We start from the raw sequence: 26,859 nt of genomic DNA, 5'->3' as shown, positions 1-26,859 counted from the left end.
GGGAATGACATTTAAAAGGGTTCATCTGCAAATTCCACAGTGTTGTGTAGTTATCCGATGTCATAATATTTGTGAAGCCTGCTTCTTAAGCCTAGCGGAACAGGAGATACAGGTTATCCTTAACCCCAAGGGATCCCTGCTTTGAAAATTTATTTTTCTCCCTGGCATCAGGAGAAAAGGCAAGGAGCCCAGGGGAAAGAGCTCACGGCCTGCCCAGCATCCAAGCTCCTGGCACTTGGCCCTCCCTTGGGAGGTATCTGATCTCCTAAACCCAGCCATCAGCTCAGAGCTTGCCCAGACTGCCTGACCCAGTGCTCTGGGGACAAGAATATGGCATGATTTCTAAGTCTTCAAAACAAGCAAGGGAATCTCACAACCAGCACAGTATCCCGAGTGAGCAAGAGAAGTGGTGCTGATGGAGGAGGCTGCCCAAGACCCAGGAGGGAAAAATCACTAGTGGTCCAGTGTGTCAGATGGCAGACTGACTGACTTCACTGTTCTGATGGCCTTGCAGCCGGGCCCTATAGCTCTTAAGCTCCTTCTTGCTTCACTTCTCTTTTCCCTTAAGAAGATATGAAGTCAATAAAAGGTGGATGGCTTCTTGTCCAACTATGATTCAGGAGGAAGCTTAGCCACAGAACAGGTGAGTACTATTGCCTTGGAGAAGAACTTGTAGAGACAGGTCCCAGATAGATCCACCCCACAGTATTCAAAGAAGGCAACTCCATCATCGTGTATTGTAAGACCTTCCAAGTTCAGAAAGAAGCAGTCTGCTTCCACGTTGATCAGCTGACCGAGGTACCCAGCGGGTTCCCCAGTGAGTAAACCAGAGGTTTCACTACAAGATGACCCACAGGGATAGCACGGAAGCTGTATGCGGGCTGAAACTTGTGACTCTTCTGTTTGCCCTGAGTCCAGAACTTCTGCTCCTGGGAGCTGGATTGGAGCTTAAAGAGAATGGTTATGAAGGATTGCTTATTGCGATCAATCCACGGGTACCCGAGGACTCGAAGCTGGTTACAAACATTAAGGTGAGTGGAGATTATGCAGTCAAAAGCCGACTAAATCCAGACCTGTTGCCATCTGTAGGAAGCTAACCCCACTGGGTTTGAACTGGAGCAGAGAGCGAAGTTTCCTAAGGACAGCACTAACAGAACAGTTGTGGCCATGCAGGCTGGCTATGTCACATCGCCGCATGTAGCCTCCACTCACAGAGCCTTCATCCATCTTTCTATTAGTTCCCATCGGTTGGCTTTGGGGTTTGGTTGTAATTTTCCTATGTGAGCGTTCTCTGGAGAACAGCTTAGAGAAGTAAAGGTGTGTCAGAAGAAAGCCAGATGTTTGAGTGACAGGGGAACATCTTAAAACCATCCTGTGGCATCCCATCTCAAAACTGAGAATTCTCAAGGGAGAATGTCTCTGCAGGCTGCCACAGCGAAAAGCTCTGTGTTCTCCCACGTTCTATAAGATACGTGATGTTTTTCACTGCGGAGGGGTAGGGAGGTTCATCACCCAAGAGCCTATTTTGTGGTATTGCCTAAAGTGAAAATAATGTTTTCAAAAGGCACAGGCCTGAACTCGCTCAGAGGTGTGACTTAGAGCAGTGTCCCCGAAACTTAGGGAAATCATGAGAGCAAGTCCTAACATGTAGTCAGTGTGCTAAAATCTCTTTCGGGGAGCTGTTCAATGACTTTTCCAAAAAAAAAAAAAAAAAAAAAAGTTTGTTTGTATGTTTTCACAGGCTCATTCAGAGTCTGTTTACCTGTTTTTCACTGTTGCTAGTGTAGCATCAGAAGAGCAAGGATTTCCCATCTGACGGCTTCACCTCTGTTACATCTGCTTTACATCTGACGGCTTCCCTTCTGTTTGGTTATAGGAAATGATAACGGAAGCGTCCTCTTACCTGTTCAATGCCACCAAGAGGAGGGTGTTTTTCAGAAATGTACAGATTTTAATACCTGCCACTTGGGCAGCTCGTAATTACAGCCGGGTAAAACAAGAATCCTTTGACAAGGTAAGGATTTAGGATTCTATTAAGAGTTTAATTCAACTTGAGGGTGAGAAACCTTGAAAATATGCTCTGCCGTTGATTTTGGCACAATGGCATGCTATGCCGAGAAGAGCATTACTAACAAGGCATGTGGGTGCTATCTCATAGACCTTTATAAGTGTATCAAGAGAAAGGCAAGAAAGAAAAATAGAAGCATAAGTGTATCTTATCCAGTCACACATTAATTCTGGCACCATTGCTGACTCTGCTTCTCTGGGGATCTCTATTCTGTAATACACAAGGTCCTGGCTCAGTTTGTAGCGGAGGAACAAGAGTCTGTTTTATCCTGGTGAGAGTGAGCAGGGACTGAATAATCCAACTCTAAGATGATCCAAAGGAGAAAGGAAAGAAGGAAGGGGGGGGGGGGGGGAAAGGTTGTGAGTTGTGGGAAGGTGGCTCTATTTTCTTTTCTAACCAGAAAGTAACTTAACCTTAAAGAATGCTATTAAACTGCAGGTGATCTGTAAATGTGCACTGGTACACGCCTTTGAATAAATGATAACACACTTTGAAATCACTCTGAATTTGAGCCCACTGTATCTATGAGAAGAACCTCAGCAATGGAGTGGGCTTGGTGTCTTCAACTCCAGTCCCATCTGGTCGGCTAGGACACGTAACACATGCTGTTTTCTTTATCTGACCCTTGGCATAAAATTCCCTCAGATCATTTTAATCCTTACCTTTCCCTTGAAGATTCTCTCAGAAATTGAATGCCCCACCGATGTAAAATGTAAGCCAAAGGCATGGAGTTGTTGAGAGGCTTACAAAAGCCTTTGCTTTTCCACCAGACAGCATTTGACAGCTCTTGGTGTGGACATAAGCAGGTGATGGGAAACAACCGAGGCAGGTCTAGTGCTCACTCAGTACTAAGAACCTTCAACTGCGGCATTTATATACCTATTATCTAACTCCTATGCAACCTCAAGATAGTAGATGTTATCAGAAATGAAGAATTCACTTATGTAAATACCTCACATAAAGTAAGGGCTTTGTTGCCTCTAAATAACTAATAATCATCGAGCCACAATTTGAACATCTATTTAATGTCAAAATGTATACTGTTGGTTCCAAACTGTGTAGTCTCTATAAAGCTTACACTAATGACCTTGTCCTTCAGAACACTGAGAAGTCTTAGAGACAACACAGGACAAAACTAGGTTGTCAATGGCAGTGCCCTGATCTAATGAGGGGGTCTAAGTACAACATATGCAATATGATCATATGTTTGTGTACCATTTCCATCAACCTCATGATGTCAGTTAAGTAAACATCTATCTGGAGACATTGCTGGTTATGGCAGAGGCGGGGCTGTGCAAGACCTTTTGTACATGCCACTTCACGATGTCCCTAGCTTCCAACAAATAAATGGTAATTATTGTGAAAGTGACCTGTGCTCATTAGAAAGGAACCCTCAAACATAGACATACAGAAGAAGAAGAAGAAGAAGAAGAAGAAGAAGAAGAAGAAGAAGAAGAAGAAGAAGAGGAGGAGGAGGAGGAGGAGGAGGAGGAGGAGGAGGAGGAGGAGGAGGAGGAGGAGGAGGAGGAGGAGGAGGAGGAAAATGAAGAAGAGGAAGAGGAAGAAGAAGAGGAAGAGGAGGAAGAGGAAGAAAAAGAGAAGGAAGAAGAAGAGGAAGAGGAAAAAGAAGAAGAGGAAGAAGAAGAAGAGGAAGAAGAAGAAGAGGAAGAAGAAGAAGAGGAGGAGGAGGAGGAGGAGGAGGAGGAAGAAGAAGAAGAAGAAGAAGAAGAAGAAGAAGAAGAAGAAGAAGAAGAAGAAGAAGAAGAAGAAGAAGAAGAACAAGAACAAGAACAAGAACAAGAACAAGAACAAGAACAAGAACAAGTACAAGAACAAGAACAAGAAGAAGAGGAATAATAAGAATAAAAAGAACAAGAGCAAGAAGAACAAGAAGAAGAAGAAGAAGAAGAAGAAGAAGAAGAAGAAGAACAAGAAGAACAAGAAGAACAAGAAGAAGAACAAGTACAAGTACAAGAACAAGAACAAGAAGAAGAGGAATAATAAGAATAAGAAGAACAAGAACAAGAAGAAGAAGAAGAACAAGAAGAAGAAGAAATGAAAGCATCTTCTCCTGGTGGCACACAAGACATTTAGCCCTTGTAATTTATAATTATGCTAAGTTTACCTACTCTTTTGATTTATCTATCGTTAGTGTTTAGGACAGGATTTTACTATGTAGGTATAGGGTTCTGGAACTTTCTATGTAGGCCAGGCCAGCCTCAAAGTGTCAATCTTCCTATTTCAGCTTCCTAAGTATGTGTGTCACCACACCTGGCTCCCTCTCCCTTTCTTAATTGTGCATCCTCCTTACTGACTGAGGGCTGGTTTGTGACAGCTGTCACCCTTTCTAAACTGAGAGGAGCAATGCTATGTGCAGAGTTTTGCTGCCCTTATGTCTAGATGAATACTACTTATGCAAGCTTTAGCTTTAAGATGTGGTGTTTTAACAGGAGAATTGAAATGGTCAGGGCACAGAAGAAAACATAGTTCACCCAGAGTGATGCTAAGCTCTTCCTAGTCATGAAGATCAAAGATGGGGCTGAGAGAAAACAGTTCTTTTGCTTGCACCGACAGGGTAACATGCAGGCTGAGACTGGCTCTAGCTCCTTACTGTGCAGTGCTGGATGGGGTGTGAATACTACCAAATCTTCTTGATGTCACAGCTCTTTATAATGTTGTGATCTCATAACTTTACTGTATTGATGTCTGAGGCATGGAAGGAGATCAAGGAAGAAAAGAAGTTCTGTGCAGATTGGATAAACTTCCAAAAGAAATCCTTCTGAGAGTGCCAGAGAATTTAGCTATCAGAATATCTAAACACTAACTACAAAGGCATTCCTTTCATTTTTAAATCTGCTTTTAAATCATGCGTACTTACCTAGAGTAAAATTACAGTTTGGATGTCCTCAAATTGCATTTGTTTTAATTTAGGCAAATGTCATAGTGACTGAGCAGAATGAGGTGCCCGGAGATGACCCATATACCCTACAACACAGAGGGTGTGGAGAAGAGGGGAAATATATCTATCTCACCCCCAACTTCCTACTCAATGATGACGTAGCAGGAGGATATGGCTCACGAGGTAAGTTCAACTCATAAAAAACATCCCTCCCCCCTGGAGGTTTGATATTTTGTGCTTGGTGCAGAAGAGACCTAGAAAACCTGCAACCCATCAAGGACTTTCCATTTTAGAGAGAGGATGTCAGGTGTCTATGGAAGGGAAGGGACAGAATGAGTCGGAAGACCAGATTAGGTACAGAATAGTGCTCTGACAATTCCACGAAGACAACCAAGCCAAGAATTGTCAGCACTGGCCTCACAAAGGAGAGGGTAGCATCGTTTCCATTAATGGAAAGAAGAGAGGGCAGGGAGCGTGTGAAAAATGCTGAGACTGCAGAGGAACCCATGGCTTTGAGGGAAGCATCTGACCCACTGTCAGGGCAGAGCTGGGAATTGCCAGTGTGTGCCTAGCAGGCAGGTGTACTAGCCCAGCAGGCAGGTGGTGTGAGCAGCCTGGAATATTCACACTATGAAGTCCCCAAGGAAGGCTCTTGCATATGGAATCAACAAACATAGCTTTCAGGAGAAGGAATTCCGGATGCGGGGGGGGGGGGGGGTACTTGGGAACACTGCAGGGATGTGCTCGGGAGGCTTCCGTGGAGAAGGTAAAGGGAGAAGGACCAGAGCTGGGAGAAGGAGGACGAGTAGCACAGACTGCCCACGCTCAGATGCTCTGCTGATGTCACTGAAGATATTCCCTGATGAGATCCTAGAGTTCCAGAGTGTGGGAGTTCAGAGTGGCAGGCTGCAGAGTAAAGGGCAGGAGGTGTGTGCAGATGGGCATTAAGAACAAGAAAGGCATTGGGAAGTAGGGTGGACCTTGGAAAGAAGAAGCCATGGCTGGATTAAGCAAGAAGATGGCGAGGAGCAGCAGACTGAACACAGAGTGTCTGGCTGAGGTCAGATATGGGCGCCTGGAACTCGGGGGAAAGGTTATGGTCACCAGCCTGCAGACTGGTGGATGGTGTGTGAGATCCGAGGAGACATTAGTGAGGACAGGTCAGCAAGCCCAGGGCTAGCTCCAACCTGCAATTTTAATTTTGATTCAATTTTAAATAGGACCTTTCGAATATTTTTATTTTTTTATGAAATTTAAAACTAGGTAGGTTTTGTTATCCCTGTTTAGCATGCAGGAGTGAAAGCAACCATAAAATGCTGGGTCTGGCATGGCCTTGGGAGGGACAGAAAGAATGACAGGGTTCCTGCCCCTAGGACAGGGTCAGCACATATGTTGATAGCTGCTGTGGGCATAAGGCTTGTTTGTATAATAACGTTTACGTTCCCCATTCAAGAAATGTCCTCCCTGTTAATGTCACTGACTCCATGCTAATCAGGGACAGCCCGAGTCTAGTAGACATAGGTGTGGCTAATGTCTCAGCAAAATGGTAAGTCTGGGACCTTCAGGTCAGCCCTTCAGATTGTGAAAAAGAACTCTTAAAACGTGGGTTCAGAAATATATGACTTCTCAAAACACAAAGATGAATTATACGAGCGACTTCATGAGTCTAAAGGGACAAAAGCAGCTGCGCTGTGAGCCAACTTGTCAGAAAGAAACTAAGGGAGAGAGGAAGAGATTTAGGGAGTGGTGGTCACAGGGGGTCCCACCCAGCTATGTACTTTTGTTTATGCTTACAAAGGCAGACAGATCCTGAGTTCAGGGTCAGCCTGGGAACGAACAAGGTTAGGCCCAAGTGTAGCAGAAATGGTAATTTCAGGATGGGGTCCCACCTGGCTAGTTTATCCTCTGTGCTTAACAAGGGCAGGCAGATCTCTGAATTCTTTTGCAATGTTAAAAGAAAATGTGTGCCTGCTCTCTTCTGATAGGATAATCTGAAGCAAACGCTGCAGGCATGTCTGGAGCAGAACATAGGCCACCAGGTTGGACCCACAAATCTGACTTAGAATCATTTGCTTCCTTCACTCCCAGACACCCCCTCTCTCAGAACCCCTCTCCAAGCCGAGGCTGGTCCTTGGCAATAGGATATTTATAAAACTTTTAAACATTGGAGTTTCTCCCTTTCTGGGTGCTCTCTGAGTCTTCATATGATTTCTTCAGTGCCTCTAGATTCCTGAGTCAGTCGGCCCATACTTTCTCTTGAATACTTTCAGCTGTGGCTGCTTCCTCCCAAGATGCAGACATTGCACAATGTGGCACAGCACAAGTCAGTCCAGGAAGCAGTCCCTGAGGTACAGAGAGTCTAATTCAGAGAAAAGGAGCACTTGTCTAGTTTGGGGAAGGGTGTTGAGCTGGAAACCTTCTGTGGAGAATAATGAACTTTTGAGCTGAACTTGGAAGGAGATCTAAGATTAGAGAGGACAAGATAACCCTGTGAAGGATTTGATGGTATGAACGAGCGTTTCCGAGAGGAAGGGCCAGAAAATGGGATACAAGAAAGGGAGCATCAAAGCTGGAGAGAGGTCCTGTGATCTCTGACCCTTCCTTCTTCCCTGGTTCCTAGATTTCAGACCTTGCTGTAGCCTGGGAAATGGCCTGCAAGAGCGTAAGCAAGCTTGGGCACAGGCCAGACTTAGGAAAGCTTCAGTTGATTTCGAGCATTTACTCCCTCTACGCGAATTAACAAGTAAGAACTTGTTCGGCAGCTTCAGCGAGGGAGAGAATGTGGTACTCTCTGCCACCTCTGACAAGTGGTTGACATCAAGCCATCCAGCCTCCATGAGAGCAAACATGTCCCTGTTTCTGTTCTCTGATAGTAGGGAATGAGGTAGGAGGGAATGGGGAGGGAAGTGACCCAAGCTTCAGCTCTTTGGAAGTAGAGTGTGGCGGTATACACTGTCTTCACTGTTCAGCAAGGCCTGTTGCTGAGATTTTGGACGTTCTCTTCTCCAGGCAGAGTGTTTGTGCACGAGTGGGCCCATCTCCGCTGGGGTGTGTTTGATGAGTACAACAGTGACAAGCCGTTCTACGTGAATGGACAGAATGAGCTTCAAGTCACCAGGTTGGTGGCTCCTCTCCTCTTTATTAAGATCACTACTGATTGAGTGTATTGATACTTCAAAAACTAGAAGAAAATATTTGGGTGGTTTTCTTTTCACAGTAAGTGGCTGGACCTAGTGACACATGATTATAAATTTATAATCTGAGCTTTAGAGAGACAGAGGCAGGAAGACTGTCACAAATTCCAGGTCAGCTTTGTCCACACTGTGAGTTTCAGGCCATCCAGGGCTACATAGTAAGAACTTGTCTGAATAGGTAAAAAGTAAAATGATAAATGAAAAGGGAGATATTTTTGTCTTAATTTAGCTATTGTATGACATAAAAATACATTAATAATGACAAACATGTATCAGCAAGGAGTACAATCTTTTATTATTGTTTTTAATTTTTATTGAATTTTTAAAATGGACAAATGTTTATGTGATTCAAATATGAACAGTAAAACATTATATTGTTTGCCATCTTACGACTGTCTTCCTTCTGCTTCTTCTTATCACCTTTGAATAGCCATCTTGATTCATTTCCTATTTCCCTGTTGCTTCAAGAAAATTCAAATAAACATGAATATATATATATTTTTTCGCATCCTCTTAAAACATAATTCCACAGTGTTCCATTGTGTGATCTTGACATAGCTTATTCAATCAGTCCCCTCTTGCAGGACATGGATATTGATAGCCACATTGTGTAGTTATCCGTTTCTCTGCAGACCATAGCCCCATACACAGGCTGTTATAGTTATGCATAGAAATTCATACATTAAAAAGCCTAGGAGGATTTGGGGTCACAGGGTGTTCAGCAAGTAGGTACCAGTCATCAGTGTCACTCTCATATGTCACCGTTTCTCACTCACATGGTAATGCTTAAAATATTTTACTGGAGACAGAATCTTTCCAAAGATCAGCATTATGAGCTCACTCTTCCTGATGTCCAGTGGAGCACTAACTCGGGATGTTGCTTGCCTGGTCCTTCCTTGGGCTTCCCTCCTCAAAGTCTCTCCAAGTTTCCTTCTGCCTTGTCTCCCTCTGCTTGCTAAAGATTTTGGCAATACAAAACGCTTGTCCGAATTCAAGGCTTTAAAATCCAATAGAGAGACAGCATTTCTCAATTAATATATTTCCTGAAGAAAACATTTAAAAATATGTATACATGTCTACTGAGCTTCTAATCCTCAAAACGAACTATTAGAAAAGATAATCAACTAAAAAAAAAAACATATTTCCAGACCCAGTACCTAGTTTCTCATCTACTTTCAGGTGTTCGTCCGATATCACTGGCGTTTTTGTTTGTGAAAAGGGCCTTTGCCCCCACAAAGACTGCATCATCAGCAAGATTTTTAGGGAAGGATGCACATTCCTCTACAACAGCACCCAGAATGCAACTGGGTCAATAATGTTCATGCAAAGTTTACCTTCTGTAAGTACCTTCTCGGGATGACCAGTTCCCGTAAGCGCCACTTCTTTCTCAGATACACAGATATGTCTAAGCATGTAAAAGGCACTTATTAATTGCTGGAAGCCTGCTCCATCTGGGGAACAGGCTGAAGTGGAGAAGCATGACGCAGCTTTAGATGAAGGGTGAAGACTGATGCTCCCTGTCCTTACGATCTTACTATTTGTTCTGGCGAAACAACTAAAACCATCTCTTAAAACGTTCTTCCTAAAAATTATTTTAATGGAATCAGGAATTCTATAAAACCATTAATCCATCTAACCAGCATTAATTTATGAAAGTTTATCTTTGGGTTGATCTTCAGGAGATCTGCCCAATAGGGTGGGCTCATGCCCAGGAATCATTCAACTATGTGATGGTGATAGGAAAGGCATGTCAGTGGGATGAAATCTCTGAAGGTCCTACAATTCAGAGCTTTTCCACTGCAGCCTGGCAACACAGTGTGCCATCTCCAGAAAACTTACTGATTGCCTTTAGCCGTCCCAGATGGATCCTGACAATTAACAGGCATCAGAGCCTGAGGATCTACAGTTCATTTAGTCTTTACCATGTATATATATATATGAATGTTTTTCTTCAAATGATAACAGATAGAGATTGTATTGAAAAGCAAAGTCTGCTTTCCAGGGAGAGAGCTCAATATGTTCATCCCATAGGAAGAGTGAGGAGATTTTAGAGAGCGAAGGAGCCAATGGCTGTACCCCTCTCACTTGAGGTCCTCCTTCCTTTGTTTTTTTTTTTAAAAAAATATCAAACTTCAAAAGACAGGCAAGCTAGTCCAGGGAGTGAACTGAGTCTCATCTTTGCACCTAAATCTTGTCAACTAGTATTTCATGTTAACTTACAAAAGATGAGTCTGGATATCCATTATAAACACTGATATTTAAAATAACATGCAGTTACAGGATCTCTCTCTGGCCAGTCTATTTTCTCTAAGGAAGATGTCACACCTATAGCCAAGATATCATGAGAACCTTGAACTAAGAGAGAACATGGGACCAGAAAGGAGGGAGTTGGTTAGTTCACAAAGATCCAGCCTGCATTTATCTACTGAACTTCACAAGGACCTGAAAGTCTTCATGATCTTCTGCAAATCTCCTCCCTGCTGTGCCGGGAGTGTGGTGGGCTTATTTCTTTATGGGATATTCTTGGCCCATGGCTAATCTTTGCTGCTTGCGTTGGGATGTTCTCCTTTCTTCCCACCCTCCCACCCTTCATTTTTCTAACTTGTTTCTTCAGTCTGCTTTTAGTCAATGGTAGTCGTCATTTGAACAGGACTGTCAGTATGTCTTGCCTTTATTCATTGATTCCAATCCAGTCCTAGATATTTGACCGATGTTGCTTGATATTCGATACAATTCTTTTCAATCCTTTGAAAAACATACCTAAAGACATATAGCCAATATTTCAAGATCACCTTGCTGCATTCATAAAATGTAAAAAAAAAAAAAAAAAGAAAAAAGAAAAAAAAAGAAAAACTAAGTAAAGCAGCACAGGTTTGCTCCTGACCCCACCTCACTGAGAAGCTAAGCAAGTGGTACCCGACTTCAGCACCCTCCTCAATAATGTAACAGTGATGGGACCACAGAACCTGTAAATTTCTTTCAAAGTCTAAGCTCCTGTGGCTCTTGTGTAGAACTAACTCTTCTTCACAGTACCAGAGCCACTGATAGTAGACAGCCACTATCTCGTATTGCAAGCTGTACCTTGGGGGTTGGGGGTGGGTGGTGCTGGCACAGGGTGATTATTATTAAATGGATTACAGATAGATTTCCAAATGGAAAAATTGTTTCAGGAAGTGGATTTAAGTAGTTTTGCCCTCATTCTACCCTCACAAAGATCAATATTTAAATATTTGAACTGCATCAACATATGACTAAAACCAGATATGGCATTAACTTAATGGGATTCCAAAGAATAGGCTGTCCAGAATAACATCTCTTAGGGTGTTTCTCCAGCCCAATGTTGTAGAAGGGACAGGGGAGTTGTTCTCTTTACAACTAAAGTTATGTACATGGCCTGTCCTGTTTTCTTAGTTCAAACATGTTTTTATGATAGGTGGCTTTCATGACCACAAGGTGCTACTATTTCAAGCGAAAGGCATCCAGGTTTATTTGTAAGCTTGCTGTCATTTTTCAGAAAAGGAAACATGTGACCTTTCTTTCAGCTCTGGCCTTCTTTGACCTGCTGCCTGGCGTGAATAAGAAGTTTGTTTGGTCTGCAAAGCTTGCCTTGTTCTTTTCCAGGTGGTTGAATTCTGTAATGAAAGTACCCACAACCAAGAAGCCCCAAACCTCCAGAACCAAGTGTGCAGCCTCAGGAGCACTTGGGACGTGATCACAGACTCCTTCGACCTGAACCACAGCCTCCCAGTGCATGGGGTTGAGCTTCCAGCCCCTCCCACATTCTCCCTCTTGCAGGCCGGTGACCCAGTGGCCTGCTTAGTGATTGATGTGTCCAGGAAGATGGCAGAGGTAAACACTGACTCCAAAGGCTTGAAAACCATTCTTTCCCACCCCCTCAGCAGGTGTTAACTCTTTTCTTTCAAATTCAGAGTATGATGGGGTGGGGGCACAAAGGGTTATAAAAGAGTCCAAGACATTTTCTTCAGAAATAGGTAGAACAAACTCAGAAGGAGGCCCAGAGATGGAAATAGGGAGATAAATGAAATCTACACATGACCCCTGACCTCATTAGCATCCCCAGGTTGGTGCTAATTGTAACTTTTCTCCTCTTCACGATGATGGAGACAAAAGCTACTGTGTCCCTACTCACTCCCTGTGTTCTGTGAAGAAGGGAACCAAAGCTACAGAGAAGTAATGTTTTCTGTGCCCACAACACATACATACACACACACGCACACACACTCACTCACTCATGTGAGTGCATGTGAATAAGCTGGGGCATTTTCAGGAAAGTGAATGCAATTGGATATCACCACATTAAAAGAATTAAGCCTACTATCAAATATTTAGAAAAAACTCAAGTACTGACAAAAATATATTTATATATTTTTATGCAAAAATGCTTTTTAAATCTATACATTTATATCTTTTAAAAAATAAAGTTGTTTAATTAATATATATATAGTCTAATAAATATTTAAAGAGAAAAAAATAATTAAGCCATAAAAAGTTATAAATTTTGAAGGCAGAATTCAAGGTCTATGTTTCATCTACTCTATTAATTTTCTAGCCAGCTTGTAAGAGAAATAATATTTAGAGAGAGTCAATAAATTAAAACACTGTCTAATTTGAGGTGTTCACAGACATTAAATTGGTGGTGTGTCCTGAGAAGTGTGATAGGTGGGGTTTCAGGGTATCAAGGGGACAGAGATCACAGCCACCTATGAGCAGTGTATCCCCAAGACTCCGGAGACTGTCTTCTTTCCTCCCTTCGGGGCCATCACAAAAAGTGCCTAGTGGATTAGTTGGTAACATTCTCACAATGCTTGACTAGTGCCTGCCACATATTATATTGCAGGTAATCCTTAGAGCAACTATAAAAACCAATAAACATATTATTATACTCACTCCACAGACCAAGTGTCCAGCCTCAAATGGCCACCTCAGCAGAGGACGGACACAGGTGCTAGCAATGGCCACACCTGTAGCACCAGATTCCTTTGTACGTCCCCTCTCACCTGGACTGCATTTTCAAAAAATCAGCGACATACCTATTTTCAATAGGTATCACGCCCAACACACAGTTTTGAGCATGTAACTAATTATCGAAAAATATTCTAGACTTATGTCACTCTTTACAACTCAAAGAACTGTACAGTGTCTATGAAAAATTAACAGATTTATTTTTAAAAGTTGAATCACTTCATTGTCGTTGACCCACCAATCAAATGTCATTTCCTCTATTTTATTTTTTCTTTTCTTTTGGGGACCTAGGAAGACAGACTCCTCCGAGTACAACAAGCAGCTGAACTGTACTTGATGCACGTTGTTGAAACTCACACTTCTGTGGGCATTGTCACTTTTGATAGCAAAGGAGAAATCCGAGCCCAGTTGCAACAAATTAACACTGACGATGACCGGAAGTTGCTGGTTTCGTACCTGCCGACTGCTGTGTCCACTGAGGCAGAGACAAACATCTGTGCCGGGGTTAAGAAAGGCTTCGAGGTAGAGAGTGCCCTGAGTTCCGGTTGCCTTTGCTATCTTCTTTCATTTTGAATGCCAGGTTTGGGGGATTGAAGGGGTGGGTTCCGTGCTTTTGTTTGTTCATGAGAAGAAGTGTGTGGCCACGGCGCCCATCTGTGAGAGAGCTGTGATGGGTGATTCCTAAAATCAGGATCCATTTCTTCCTCCCACTGCACCCCCTGGGCCTGACAAAGTAACTTACATCATAATTAACTAGTAACTCCTTGTTGACAGAGTGAGTAAGGACAGTGGCCCTGGTTAAGGGACTTCCCAAACTGTCCGTATTTATTCTGAAGTGGCCTTAGGCAAACCAGATTTCAAAGATAAGAATCAAGAGGGTCCGAGAAGACAAATTAGTCAAACACTCACACATATGTGTGGAGCCACACACATGGGTGCAAACACATGATTAAAACCAGATGTGTGTTTCAGGAACGACAGCTGGTCTAAACCAGCATCTGACAGACAGCAAGACATCAGCTAGGACTGTTGCCACACACAGACAGCAGTTGCTACAGCCCAAGCTGCCCAACAGATTGAAAGACATGATGTGAAGGTGTAGCTCAGTGGTTACAGCATGCTTTGTGGGCCTGAGACTTTTAAGTCCAATCTCAAGCACGAAAACTATCAACAATGAACAAGTAAACAACAAGATAAAACCCAAACCAGGATGCTTGGGTTTCATGTCGTGTGGTTCTGATGTCACTGATCTGGTGTTCGGCCTGGTAATGAAACTTTTAAACAGTGCCATCAAATTCTGGGGTGTTAACTAAAGTTGAGAACCACTGCTCTAAGCCCTCTTTCTAGTCAGTGGCTAGATCTTAGGGGCACGGCTCTCATACAATAGACATAATATCTTCTACGAGGTGAAGTCCGTGTGACTGAGCCATGATAGAGTTAAGGGGCAGCTTGGAGGTGGGCGTAGAGCACAGGGGACCTTGGGGAGGTATAGGCAGCTCGGAGAGCCAAGTGTCCGTGAGGATGAACCCCTCTGTTTAGGCACACCGATTGAGTTACGTTTCCTTGCTGATGGCTGTCTATGTGCAGGTGGTTGAGAAGCAGAAGGGAAGAGCCGATGGCTCCGTCTTGATATTAGTGACCAGTGGAGCAGATGAACACATCGCCAACTGCCTGCTCACCGCGAGGAGCAGCGGAGCCACCATTCATTCCGTGGCCCTGGGTTCCTCTGCAGCCCGGGCACTGGGGGATTTATCACGTCTTACAGGTAAAACCCCCTAAGCAGGTGTCTCTTAGAGCATGTCCTTAAGCTCGGAAACCCAGGTTACAGGTCTTAATTGGAAAAAGAAAAATAAGAAAGATCTCTTTTAAGACGCACAAATTATTACAAAAGTTAGCTTACAATTCCCCCGAATTTGTTTTCTTTAGAGTTGAAGTTTTGCACATCCAGTGGAAACTTTTGCTTGTATGATTTGCTCAGCCAGCCTGAGAATGCGTGGTTTTGAAGCTGAAATCGTAGTGACTGGCTGCGACCCACTCTAGAGTAGACACACAAGCAGCGTTGTAAGATGCACCCATCTTTCTTCTAAATGAAGCAAAGAATAATTTTATCTTCCATTCCATAAAAAGTAATGCAACAAACTGACCACTGAGAGTTAAGATTTATTGTTTTTTTTTAAATAGTGCTTTCAGATTATAAACACAAATACACAGCCAGACAACTACTAGCAGTTAATCTAAACTATTTAGGAATTCCTTTGTATCTAAGACAACCTCAGTGGGCAGAGCCTGAGTAAACAGCCTTGAACTGATCGTCTAAATCACCTCCTTAAGGCCGCATGCCTCATAGTTACATCAGATGTCATTCAAAATGAGTGAAACGCATCTCCCACTAACACCCACTAACACTTTCTTGTGGACACAGTTTGTCAGAGAAGATTTACTGTTTTACCTTTACATATCTATCTTAATAGTTAACGTTCAAATTATGTATTTCAGGAGGTTTGAAGTTCTTCATTCCAGATAAATCTACCTGTAACCCAGCGACTGAGGCTTTCAGTCGACTCTCCTCTGGAACGGGAGACATTTTCCAGCAGAGCTTACAGGTCAGCATGTCAGTCTTCTCTCTAGACATGGCGAGTGGGCTGCTGGACCGCTCTGTCTGCAGCATTCTTCTTCTTTGAATGCAGAACTCTGTGTGTGGGAAGTTCTGAGGAGCCTCTCGGTATCCCCAGAACCAAGCGGCATTTTACCTCATGTCTGATGGACTCGTTTCTAGGAGTTATTTTTTTGCAACGACTTTAGCTTTCAAGGTCCATGGGAAGACTTCTTTGTCACCGAAAATGGAGCTAGTGTTGGGACAGGGTAGAGCAGGGTTGGGTAGGGTAGGGTGGGATGGTTGGGGTGGGGAAAAGGTCCAAAACAAAAATAAGAGACTGGTTTTTTTAAATTTTTTAATTAGATACTCTCTGTATTTACACTTGAAATGTTATTTCCTTTGCTCACCCTGCTCCCATCAGCCCTTCCCTCTACTTGTCTTCACAAAGGTGCACTAGCTCCCAACCACCCTCTCCACCTCAGCACCTTGGCATTCCCCTACATTGGGAAAACACACTCTCACTGGACCAAAGGTCTCTTCTCACATTGATGCTAGACACTGCTATTCTCTGCTACATATGCAACTGGAGCCATGGGCTTCTCCATGTGTGTTCAGTGGTTGGTGTTCTAGTCCATGGGGAGACTGTTTTCATTTCTCAGTTCCGTTAACTTATCCTCAACCACACTGGCTAACCCTGGCTGCTTCACCATTTTGATAAGGAATAATAATTATTTCATGAAGCCTTGGAAATTTCTAGATCTTTACCCTCCCTCTTGCTGTTTGTAAGGGAGTGTCTGGCCCAGGCTAACCTTGACTTCCTAGTCCTCCTGGTTTCCTCTTCTAACTAAAGGAATCACAGGCAGAAGCCACCAGCCTCAGTTTTAGATTGCCTCTTTAATTAGCACAACTTATTTGATTTGAGGCACAAAGGCTTCCTTGTATCAAGCTACCTTTGAAGGGGCCATCTTTTCATTCCATTTGGACATAACCAAATAATGTTTCTAGCAGAATTTAGCTCCCAATTTCCTCACAGATGGCAAATAAACCAGCCAAGTTATGCTTGAGGTAAACAATGAACCCAGAGATTTATTGTCAGAAAATATTTACCATGCAGATATATATGCACAGTAAAGATGGTAATAGTCCCCTAACTATAAGCCAAATGAATGCACCAATACATTGTTATCAAGTGTTCAAAGGTCAAAGATAAAGTAAAGCTTCATAAAACATCACATTAGGGTTTCCCAACATGGCAGACAGAAGGTGTCTAGGCAAAAACTGTATAGACCTAGAAGATAGTCAAGGTGCTACAGAAAAATTCTGCCTACCAGTCATATTCTACTTAGCAAAACTGAGGCTAGCTGGATAGGTCAGGCTAGCCTCAAGCTCTCAACAATTCTCCTTCAGCTCTCCAGATGCTGGAATTGCAAACACGGAGCACCTTGCTAAGCTGGCCAGTTGAATCTTGACAAAAATGTTGAGAACATGCTATGAAGGAAGAATTTTTTTTTTCAATAAGTGCTGTTAGAAAGATTGAATTTTCCCAGGCAGAAGAAAGAAAGTGGCCCATTCACCAGTGTAGAAATGCATGTCAACAGGGACTCCTGGTAAAACCTGACAATGAAACTACCAGAAGATAATACAGTAGAAATATCTCATCATTTTAGGATGAACAAGAGTTTTTGCAGGAAGACAGAAACAGAAAATTAGATCCCCAAAGCATAAAAATATAAAGGCTACAATGCTAATTGAATCGAATTAAACTAGAACGATACTTAGCAAAGCAAACCGTCAGTCCAGCACACATAGAGCCCGTGGAAGGAGGCAGCATTTGAAAGCTGTAGTCTGACAAGCAGCAGATCTCCAGAATCAATGAGGAACTCCAATAACTTCAGTAGAGGTGAAAATACCCCAACTTCTAAAACTGGGCAATAAGCTAGATGTGACAGTGCCCTCTTCTAATCCAGCACCGGGGAGGTAAATCAGGAGGATCACTGTGAGTTCGAGGCCAGCCTGGTCTACAGAGCAAATTCCAGGACAGTCAGGGCTACACAGAGAAACTCTGTCTCAATAAGAGAAAAACAAACAAACAAACAAAAAACAATGGGACAGCAAACCCAAGAGTGGACATTTTTAAAACGAAGGCACACAAACAGCCGGCAGGTGTACGAAAAGACGTCTAAAATAGCTAATCACTGGGGAGATAAAGAATAAAACCACAGGGAGACAGCCCATTTTGTTTCCAGAAGAATGGCTTATATAAAATGGGTGAGAGAGGAATGTTAGTGAATGTCCACACTGTTGTTGGTGAGAGTGTGGGTACAGCCATTAAGGGGACACCATTAAGTGCCCTCACAAAACAAAAACGCAGCCACCATATAAGTTTTAATATTCCTTTTAAAATTTCTTACTAAAACCTTAAAAGCCTCTGAATTTAGTCCGACAAATTAGGCTCATTTAAATATATTAACGGGCTAAATCTAAGAGCTCATCCTCACGGCGACTGGCCACATGAAGCCAACGCTCACTTTCGCCATGGATAATGAGAGCAGGTAAGTCGCTTTTGAGGTGAGACGGGAGGAATGGCACTGTAGTGCAATGGCGGAGTGTCTGCCCAGCGTGCACAAGCTCTTGGCTCCATCCCCAGCACCACAGGAAACAATCAACAGATGCTTAGCGAAGCCAGACATAGTGACACACGGCTATATATAACTCCTGTATTTGGAGATGGGAGGATAAAGAATTGAAGGCTAGCCTGAGCTACATGAGGCCTTATCACAAACAAGCAAAATAATAATGCATTATACCAACCTTAGCTGTGAGGAGATAAGGTTTTAACTGGTTCTATTATGTACACTGTTTGGCTGTGATTTAAGTATATACCATACGGATCTGGATTAAATGCCTTTTACTTTTTCCTATTCATTTTTTATTGTTGTTGTTGTTGTTGTTATAAAAAAAGGAAATGTTAAATATTTAACTAGAAACTTCCACTTACATCTCCTTAACAGCTTGTAAGTGCGTGTGAAAGCGTGCAACCCCAGAACCAGCTGACAGGTACAGTGACCGTGGACAGCGCTGTAGGCAACGACACATTCTTCCTGGTCATGTGGCAGACCGGTGGTCCCCCTGAGATTGTATTATTGGACCCTAGTGGAAGAAAATACAACACCAGCGACTTTACCATCAACCTGGCCTTTCAGACAGCCAGCCTTAAGATTCCAGGAACTGCTAAGGTCAGTGTAGCAACCCGTTTGTAACAGACTGCTCAGCCAGGAGTAGGACTTGCTTAGATGTGGTGTGTAAAGAAATGTGCTGACTCATCAAAACGGCATAAAACCATTTTTGTGGATGTCAAAACATTAGAAAGAGCAAGTGAAATATGCCAGTGCCTACAGCATTAAGTTCTACATAAAACCTCGTTACACTCATGCTTTTTATTTTCTTTCTCTATAGCATTAGTAGTGTTTTGAAATCTGTATCTATCTTTCTATACAGGAGAGATCCCTAGAGTTTCCATCTGTTTGGGAGCAGCTCAGTATAGACTTTATAGCATGAGTAATACAGTATGTACATTTTTAGTACCTGCTGTGTTCTGGGTCTTGTACTTAGAATACGCCCTTCATAGTGAAGCCCACGGCTATATAGAATTCCTGTGCTGGGAGTCAGGAAGATAAAGAATTGAAGGCTAGCCTGAGCTAATTGAGACCTTATCACAAACAAACAAAAATAGGCATAAGCACCAGGTTCCACTGGAACACACGTGAGGTCGGGAAGAAGCAGCTCCCCAAGGGATGAGGGGCATCCTCCTGGAAAGACAGGAGACGGTGAAACCGGGTAGTGAGGATGGCATTCTGGACAGATGAACTAGAACGTGAGAAGGTCATAAAGTGGATGAACCGGAAGGGAGGGCGTCAGCAAGTGATGGAAGGAGAGGTGACTAATGGGCCCTGTAGGTAAGCAGCAAGGGCAGCAAGCAAGGGCTGTTCAAAGCAGCACAGGGAGTAAGGGGCTGGTCCCTGAGAATAAAGCAAGCCCTCGAGGCTGAGAACCAACGTAGGAATCCCCCAGGCCTGATGGCCTTATCAAGCGCTCTCCTTATCTGCCTACTCCCATATATATTTTTTGTTTGTTTGTTTTAAGTCAGGGTCTTACCATGTTGCCCAGGTTGGTCTCAAACTCCCAGACTCAAGTGATCCTCCTACCTAGTTCAGCATCCCAAGTCCCCAAGTGACACCCGGCCCAGATCGGCAGTAGCCTCTTCACTAGATTCTGATCTGGCGACCTCCAATGTACCCCTCAGCCCCTTCAGCCGACCCTTCTGAAGCCTGCATCCTGCTCCGAGCTCTGCGGCACTTCCAAGATGAAAAGCCAAGAGTTACAGTTGCTCCTGGACCATTTGCTTCCGGCTTCCGCCCCACCTACCTTTCTCCAAAGTACCTTTCTCTGTTCCTACTGAGCTTCTCTGCAAATCCATTGCGCACTTCTCACATAAGGGCCAGGGATGCCGCCCCGGTCTTGCTCTCTTGCCTGACTCCTTCGTCTGGATTAGAAACACCAAAAAGATCTTTTTGGAACTGAAGGTTCCTGCTATGGCTAGTGGCGTCATCAGTTCAAAGCAAGACAGTGAGAGGTGACTTGGTGCATGACTCGGACCTCTCTGGGAGATGGCAAACACACCGGTACCACGGAGGAAGGCTGGCCAGAGTGTGGTTCCACCTTGGTCCACCGCATCTCGGCTGATTCTTTGTTATTTCCAGGGATGAAACCGGGCAGCAGACCAATCTTTAAAAGGAGACCTGTATAGCTCAGTCAAACGGGAACACTCTATCACATGGTCTAAATCTTCTTTTCAACTTTTTTATTTGTATTGTTTCTTCCAGGTGGCTTTGTGCAAACAAGAGGGTGACATAGCAGGATTTATAAAAATTACTCAGCATAGACACTGTTTGGTTCTGACTTGTTTATAACAGTGGGTGATCTGCTCTAGCACTGTGGGTACTTTTTCTGTTCTTTGAAATTTTGGGGGCCTGAGAGGCAGGGAACAAAGGAAGAACATTGTTGTATTATGCCAGAATGTCTCTGGATACCACCATGGGATTCTTAATTTATATAATTTGTCTGTTCTAAGTATGAATTAAAGTCTTTCGGGTGAAGGAGTCCATATTAATAAAAACCCTTCGACACTGCACACTTGCCACAATGTTCTAAATCTGGGAGTCAAAATGTATCCTTGGTGCTCCAGAGAAACCCAGATGTATGGACCCCCTAGATCTGCCTATCAGTAAAAGTGGCTGGCTAGACATCACTTATCTAAGAGAACCTTTCTTAACATCTTTGTTCTTCTCCACACTTGACAAAACACCTTATTTTGCAGCATGGGCGCTGGACATACTCACTGAACAACATCCACCCTTCCCCGCAAGCTCTGAAAGTGACAGTGGCCTCCCGTGCCTCCAGCCTGGCCGTGTCCCCAGCCACTGTGGAAGCCTTTGTGGAAAGAGACAGCACCTATTTTCCTCAGCCAGTGATAATTTATGCAAATGTGAGGAAGGGTCTGTACCCCATTCTCAGTGCCACTGTGGTGGCAACAGTTGAGCCGGAGGCTGGAGATCCTGTTGTGGTGCAGCTTTTGGATGAAGGAGCAGGTAAGGAGGGGTAGCCTGGTGGTGACCCCAGCTACTCACATGAACCTTGATCAAAGACTGGGCCTCTTCTGTGGGGAGCTTGACCAGGTTTCACACACATTTCCAATGAACATACATCTTTGGGAGGGATGCACATAAAGTGGTAAGGGAGGAAGGGGACATCTACCCATTTCACAGACATAAAACTAAGGCTCAGAGGTACCCAGCCTCAAATATCTCTGGGTAAGGATACATAACTTAAATCCAAGTTTCCCTGACCCCATAAACAAGGCTCTGTCCCATTTCCTTCTGCATCAGCACCTAGAAGAGATAGATGGCCGCAGAGGCTCTGGGGGATGGACAAATCTCCCTTCGAAATGTCCCAACAAAGACAGGCCGTCAAAATGCCAAGGTGTTTTTCTCGCCATCAACAAACAATACAAAAACAATAACAAGCTAAGTCTTCATGGGTGACCTGGCTACTGCTTATTTGATGTGAACAGACTGCCATCTTTCTCATGCTGCAGAGCCTCTGCACAGCGGCGAGAGCTGGATTCTGGGCACTTTCACAATAGCACAGTGTGACCATTTGGAGCTCCAGGGGTAATGTGGGAACTGGCTCTCAGAATGCATCCTCTAGCAAGGCACAGTGAGCAAGGCTCTCCCAGTTTGCTAAGTGCAGCTCGGGGAACTCCCTCTCTAACTGGAAGTCAAGTGTGTCCTCCAATGAGGAAACCAACTAGCTCCTCACTATTCTCACCAACTACCAAAGCTGTTTAGCATTTCATGTAGGGCTCTCAACCAAAGGCTTCTTATGAAATTCAATGAAAATTTACGTACGTACACTTGAATTCATATTTTGGAGACTTGTGAGTAAATATGACCATAGACAATAAATAATCTTCAGAATGTGCCTTGTTTTCATAGAAACTGTTATTAGCTTCGTAGTAGAAAATAGATTGGCTCATAACATCGGAAGCCTTCAAGGCGACTTTTAAGTGTCGTCGCTGAAAGAGGCCGAGGCTGCCCACCTTCGGATGAGGCTGGGTGCATTCAGAGTGATAGGTTATTCGGCTTTAGAAGACAACCTTTCAGAAGTTAAGTGATCCCAGGAAGAAATCATGATACCATCATATTTTAAATCTCATGGTAATATCAAAAATTGGCATGATATCATATACCATATGCTATGTGGAAATAATGCTGTGTGGTTGTTGGTTTCTATGTTCATCACAGGCAGACAGACAGACAATCCACAGGAGACAAGAAGGTCGTTTGGTTTGAATTTCAAAGTCTGACACAAGGTTGTTTATTTTAAGCACTCTTAAGCACAGTGCAATTTGATAAAAAAAAAAAAAAAAATTGAAAAAAAGTTTTCCACTGATAGTTAGCTCAGACCCACAGGCCCAACAAAGCATGTACAAATCTCTTGGAGGGACAAAGTAAAGATCAAACGTGACAACACTGAAACTCTTTGTCTGTAAAGTACGTGTGATATTTCTGCCATAAAAGATTCTATAAACTGACTGAGAACAAGCTTACGATGAAGGTCTGAGGGAGGATCTGCTATGTCTCTAGCCACTCAGAAAGCAGTGTCACCGGGCTGGAGAGCACTTCTGCTCCCAGCCATAGGAACGCATCTCGAATTCCTTCCCTTGAAGGATCACCATGTGTGCTTAGCACCTCGGGTTCCCCTTGTGCTTCTGTGCTCTACATTAAGAGGAATAAAAGTTTCAATAACTCATGAAATATTAGCCATCACTTGCAATGACGTATTAACACTGAACTTTTGTCTCTATGTACAGGTGCTGATGTTATAAAAAATGATGGAATTTACTCCAGGTATTTTTTCTCCTTTGCTGTAAGTGGTAGATATAGCTTGACAGTGCTTGTCCGTCACTCTCCCAGCATAAGCACCCTAGCCCACTCTGTCTCAGGAAGCCATGCAATGTATGTACCAGGTTACATAACGAACGGTAAGAACCATTTGCACAGCAAATGTGCATAATATTATTTCATGGACATGTTGGTGATGTGTGTGTGTGTGTGTGTGTGTGTGTGTGTGTGTGTGTGTGCGTATGCAATAGGCAGACAGAGGTGAATGGGGAGAGAGAAAGAGGAGAGAGAGAGATGCAAAGGGGTAGAGGCAGGACTGAGGGAGGTGGAGAAGAGAGGGAACAGAGAGACATGAATTTTCAAGCTATACTCAGGTCTGTGGCTACTGCTCGGTGGTAGCAGACTTGCCTGCCACACATGAAGATTCCGTCCAGAGTAATGCCCCACCCTGCCCTGTCCCCTAAGCCCCTCCGCCTCCCCCAATTATACTCTATTAATTGACTGCTTCTTCAATTCTTAACGGTTTGTGGTAGAGAATAGCAGGAAGTAGGTATTTCCTATGGTTCGATCCTCTCATTGTTTTAATAATTAATTTTGAGTCCTGTCTCGTGGTTATTTCTTTGTGGTAACTAACACACAAAGAGATTCCGTACAATTTATTTGGTCCCATATTTCCTTTATAGAGAGTTAGGCAGCAGCAAAAACTGAAAAGCACTCTGCAAACAGTCCCAGTGATCCTAAGAGGAAATGAATAAACATGAGCTTGCCTATTACAGACACTGGGCTGAGCTTCTGCTTCCTGTCCTATAAAAGTGCCAAAGAGTGAGAGAGATACATTCTCTGTATAGAAAAACATAACGTTAGTTCCTGTGAGGAAGCATTAGCTAAAATGGAACAGGAATCTCATGTATGGCTCTGCCTCTCAAAACGATCTCTAGGATCATTTTTTAATCATTTTTATTTCTAAAAGTAGAACATTTTTGAGACTAGCTCTCTTCCCTTTGATGGCTTGGATTTATTTGGTGGGTTTTTTTTTGTTTTGTTTTGTTTTTGTTTGTTTGTTTGGTGCTGCAAATGGCACCCAGAGATTTGTGCCTACTGGGCATGCGCTCCCTGGATGAGCCCCTCCCACCTCTCTGTTCCTCTTCCACCTCTCCGCCCTCCTGTCCTGCTCATCCTTCTGGGACAGAGCTGCCTGGACCTGAGGCCCAGCTCCCCGATCTACTGTGTAACATGGAGCAAGTTACTTATCTCTGCATCTCTCTGTTTCATCATCAGCAAATGTATGGCGAAAAATTTACCCTCTTCATTGCCTGGCTAGGGGAATTAAATATTTAATATAGCAAGGCAGTAAAATACCTGGCCAGTGAATACCACTTATTATAGTTAAAAAAAATCATTAGATGACCTCATTAATCTACATGATTTTTATAATATCTATATACCCACAACCTCCAAATTTATCATTTCAAATTACTAAATCCAGTTTAAACCTTTTAAATCTTAAAAAATCCATATCTAACTATTTTAGAGGAATTGTAAACCTTATAACCTAATTTTTGGTTTGACTCCTTGGTTGTCTTCTTCTATCAAACTATCAATTAGGAACTATTTTAGGAACTACTATTAAAATATTTGTTTGTTCTTCATTGTGTGTGTGTAGAGGCTAAGGTGTGGATCTCAGAGGATAACTTGTTAAAACTGGTTCTCTTTGTCCCACACGGGTGCAGGAGCTGCTTTAATCAACTTTTCTTTGACCATTTTACATTCAAATCTATTACCAACTTGTGTCTGCAAATTATGCATTGAACTATCATTTCTTACCTGCCCCTGAAGTCACCATGAATGGTTGCCACCATCTTCCCTCGTGGTGAGCAGGACAGCTCTTTTTAAATGGCTTTCTGCTTACTGACATCTGATCTGTTTTCTAAGGACCTGTCAGAAAGCAAAATGATGAATCACTTCCTATGCCTCACAGCCCTGGGATTAAAATCCACACTGACCCCTGAGGTCAGTTATCTGCTCTGCTGTGCCATCTCAAGATCTTTCTGCTTTCTGTTTGTGATGCTGGAGATCAGACACAGGGCCACCCTGCATTCTAGGCAGCTGCACTGCTTCTGAGCTGTAGCTGCCACCGCCACCCACCTGTTACCGTAGTCTCTCTAACATGCAGCTTTTCTGAGCCAAGGTGTTCGTGCAAATTGCTCTCCTTTCTCAGGATGTCTCTTCCTTCATGTCTTACCTGGCCACTTCTGCCCAAAGGAAACTCAAATGTGACTTCCTCGGCACTACCCTAAATGGTGTGATCTTGCAGAGCACCCTACTCTCTATTAGTCTATATCAGTCACATTTCTAAATATTTACTCCCCATATGACTGCCACTTATATCATGACTCATATAAATCTCATGGGGGGGTATGTTTGGTCTGATTCATAGCACAGCGATATGTCCCCAACCATTCTGTCTGGACGGGATACATGGGTGAATGAGCGTATTATTGACTACGTAAGCTCGGTTGTTCTAATACTGTCTGAACAATTCATCAAGCCTGTTGAGACAGTTCTAATTTGTTGTTTGGCTTTTTCTTTGTTCTCCAGATAATATTCAAATGAATGCTCCCCAGAACAGGGGCCGCAGACCTGTGAAGGAGCAGTGGGGCTTCAGTCGAGTCGTCTCTGGAGGCTCCTTCTCGGTGCTGGGAGTCCCACGTGGCCCCCATCCTGACATGTTTCCACCATGCAAAGTCACCGACCTGACAGCCCTGAAAGTAGAAGAGGATGTGATCCTTTCTTGGACGGCACCTGGGGAAGACTTCGACCAGGGGCAAAGTAGCCTTGCTGATTTTGTTTCCTAAGTACCTTTCCACAGACAGCATTTCTCTTTCAGTGTGTGTGTGTATGTGTGTGTGTGTATGTGTGTGTGTGTGTGTGTGTGTGTGTGTGCTCAAATAACACACAACATGATGTTTACACAGTTACTTGTAGGGATGGGGACATCTTCACGTTGCATCTTGCTTTCAAAAGACATCACAGCCTCCTAGCTCACATTTTAAGCACCCACCAGTCTTCACACTGGGACTTGGCCCTCAGTGCTTTTCAACACACACATTCCTCGATCGTTTGACCTTCGAGTGGCAATTTTCTCTACTAGTTTTCAACAAGCTACAAAACTTCCACCCAGTGACCATACTTTCCTCTATGTATTTTCAATTTCAGCTACAAGCTATGAAATAAGAATTAGCAAAAGTCTACAGCGTATTCGGGACGACTTTGACAACGCCGTCTTGGTGAACTCGTCAGAGCTAATTCCCCAACGTGCTGGCACCAGGGAGACATTTACATTCTCACCCAAGCTTGTCACCCATGAACTTGGACACGAACCTGATGAAGCACAAGAAACCCACATGGTGTATGTGGCCCTGAGAGCCATAGATACAAGCTCCCTTAGGTCAGCTGTGTCAAACATTGTCCTGGTATCAACATCTCCTCCCCCAAACTCTGCTCCTGCAGTGAGCAGAGAGGAAGTGATCCTGAAAGGAGTCCTGACAGCAGTAGGTCTGATAGCAATCCTTTGCATCATAATGGTTGTAGCACACTGTACCTTAAGCAGGAAGAAGAGAGCACCAAAGAAAGAGACCGAAACAAAATTTCTGTGA

The 26,859-nt window shown here is 43.5% G+C and overlaps 1 protein-coding gene across 1 annotated transcript; it reads left to right on the top strand.

Annotated features, from left to right (window-relative positions):
• Positions 1-835: 835 nt before the first annotated feature.
• Positions 836-26,859, top strand: CLCA2 (chloride channel accessory 2; the record flags this gene model as incomplete). The annotated part of the gene is made up of 14 exons (XM_080915158.1): positions 836-1,031; positions 1,877-2,014; positions 5,000-5,150; positions 7,977-8,085; positions 9,341-9,500; positions 11,783-12,010; positions 13,436-13,666; positions 14,732-14,909; positions 15,641-15,747; positions 18,752-18,976; positions 21,118-21,388; positions 23,173-23,343; positions 25,802-26,032; positions 26,420-26,859. The coding sequence occupies exons 1-14, from the start codon at positions 846-848 to the stop codon at positions 26,857-26,859; spliced, it is 2,826 nt and encodes a 941-aa protein (XP_080771284.1). The 5' UTR covers positions 836-845.

The sequence above is a fragment of the Micromys minutus genome (genome assembly GCF_963924665.1).
Source record: "Micromys minutus genome assembly, chromosome: 4".
In the NCBI taxonomy this organism is placed as follows: domain Eukaryota; kingdom Metazoa; phylum Chordata; class Mammalia; order Rodentia; family Muridae; genus Micromys; species Micromys minutus.
This window is presented reverse-complemented; position numbering and strand designations above follow the sequence as displayed.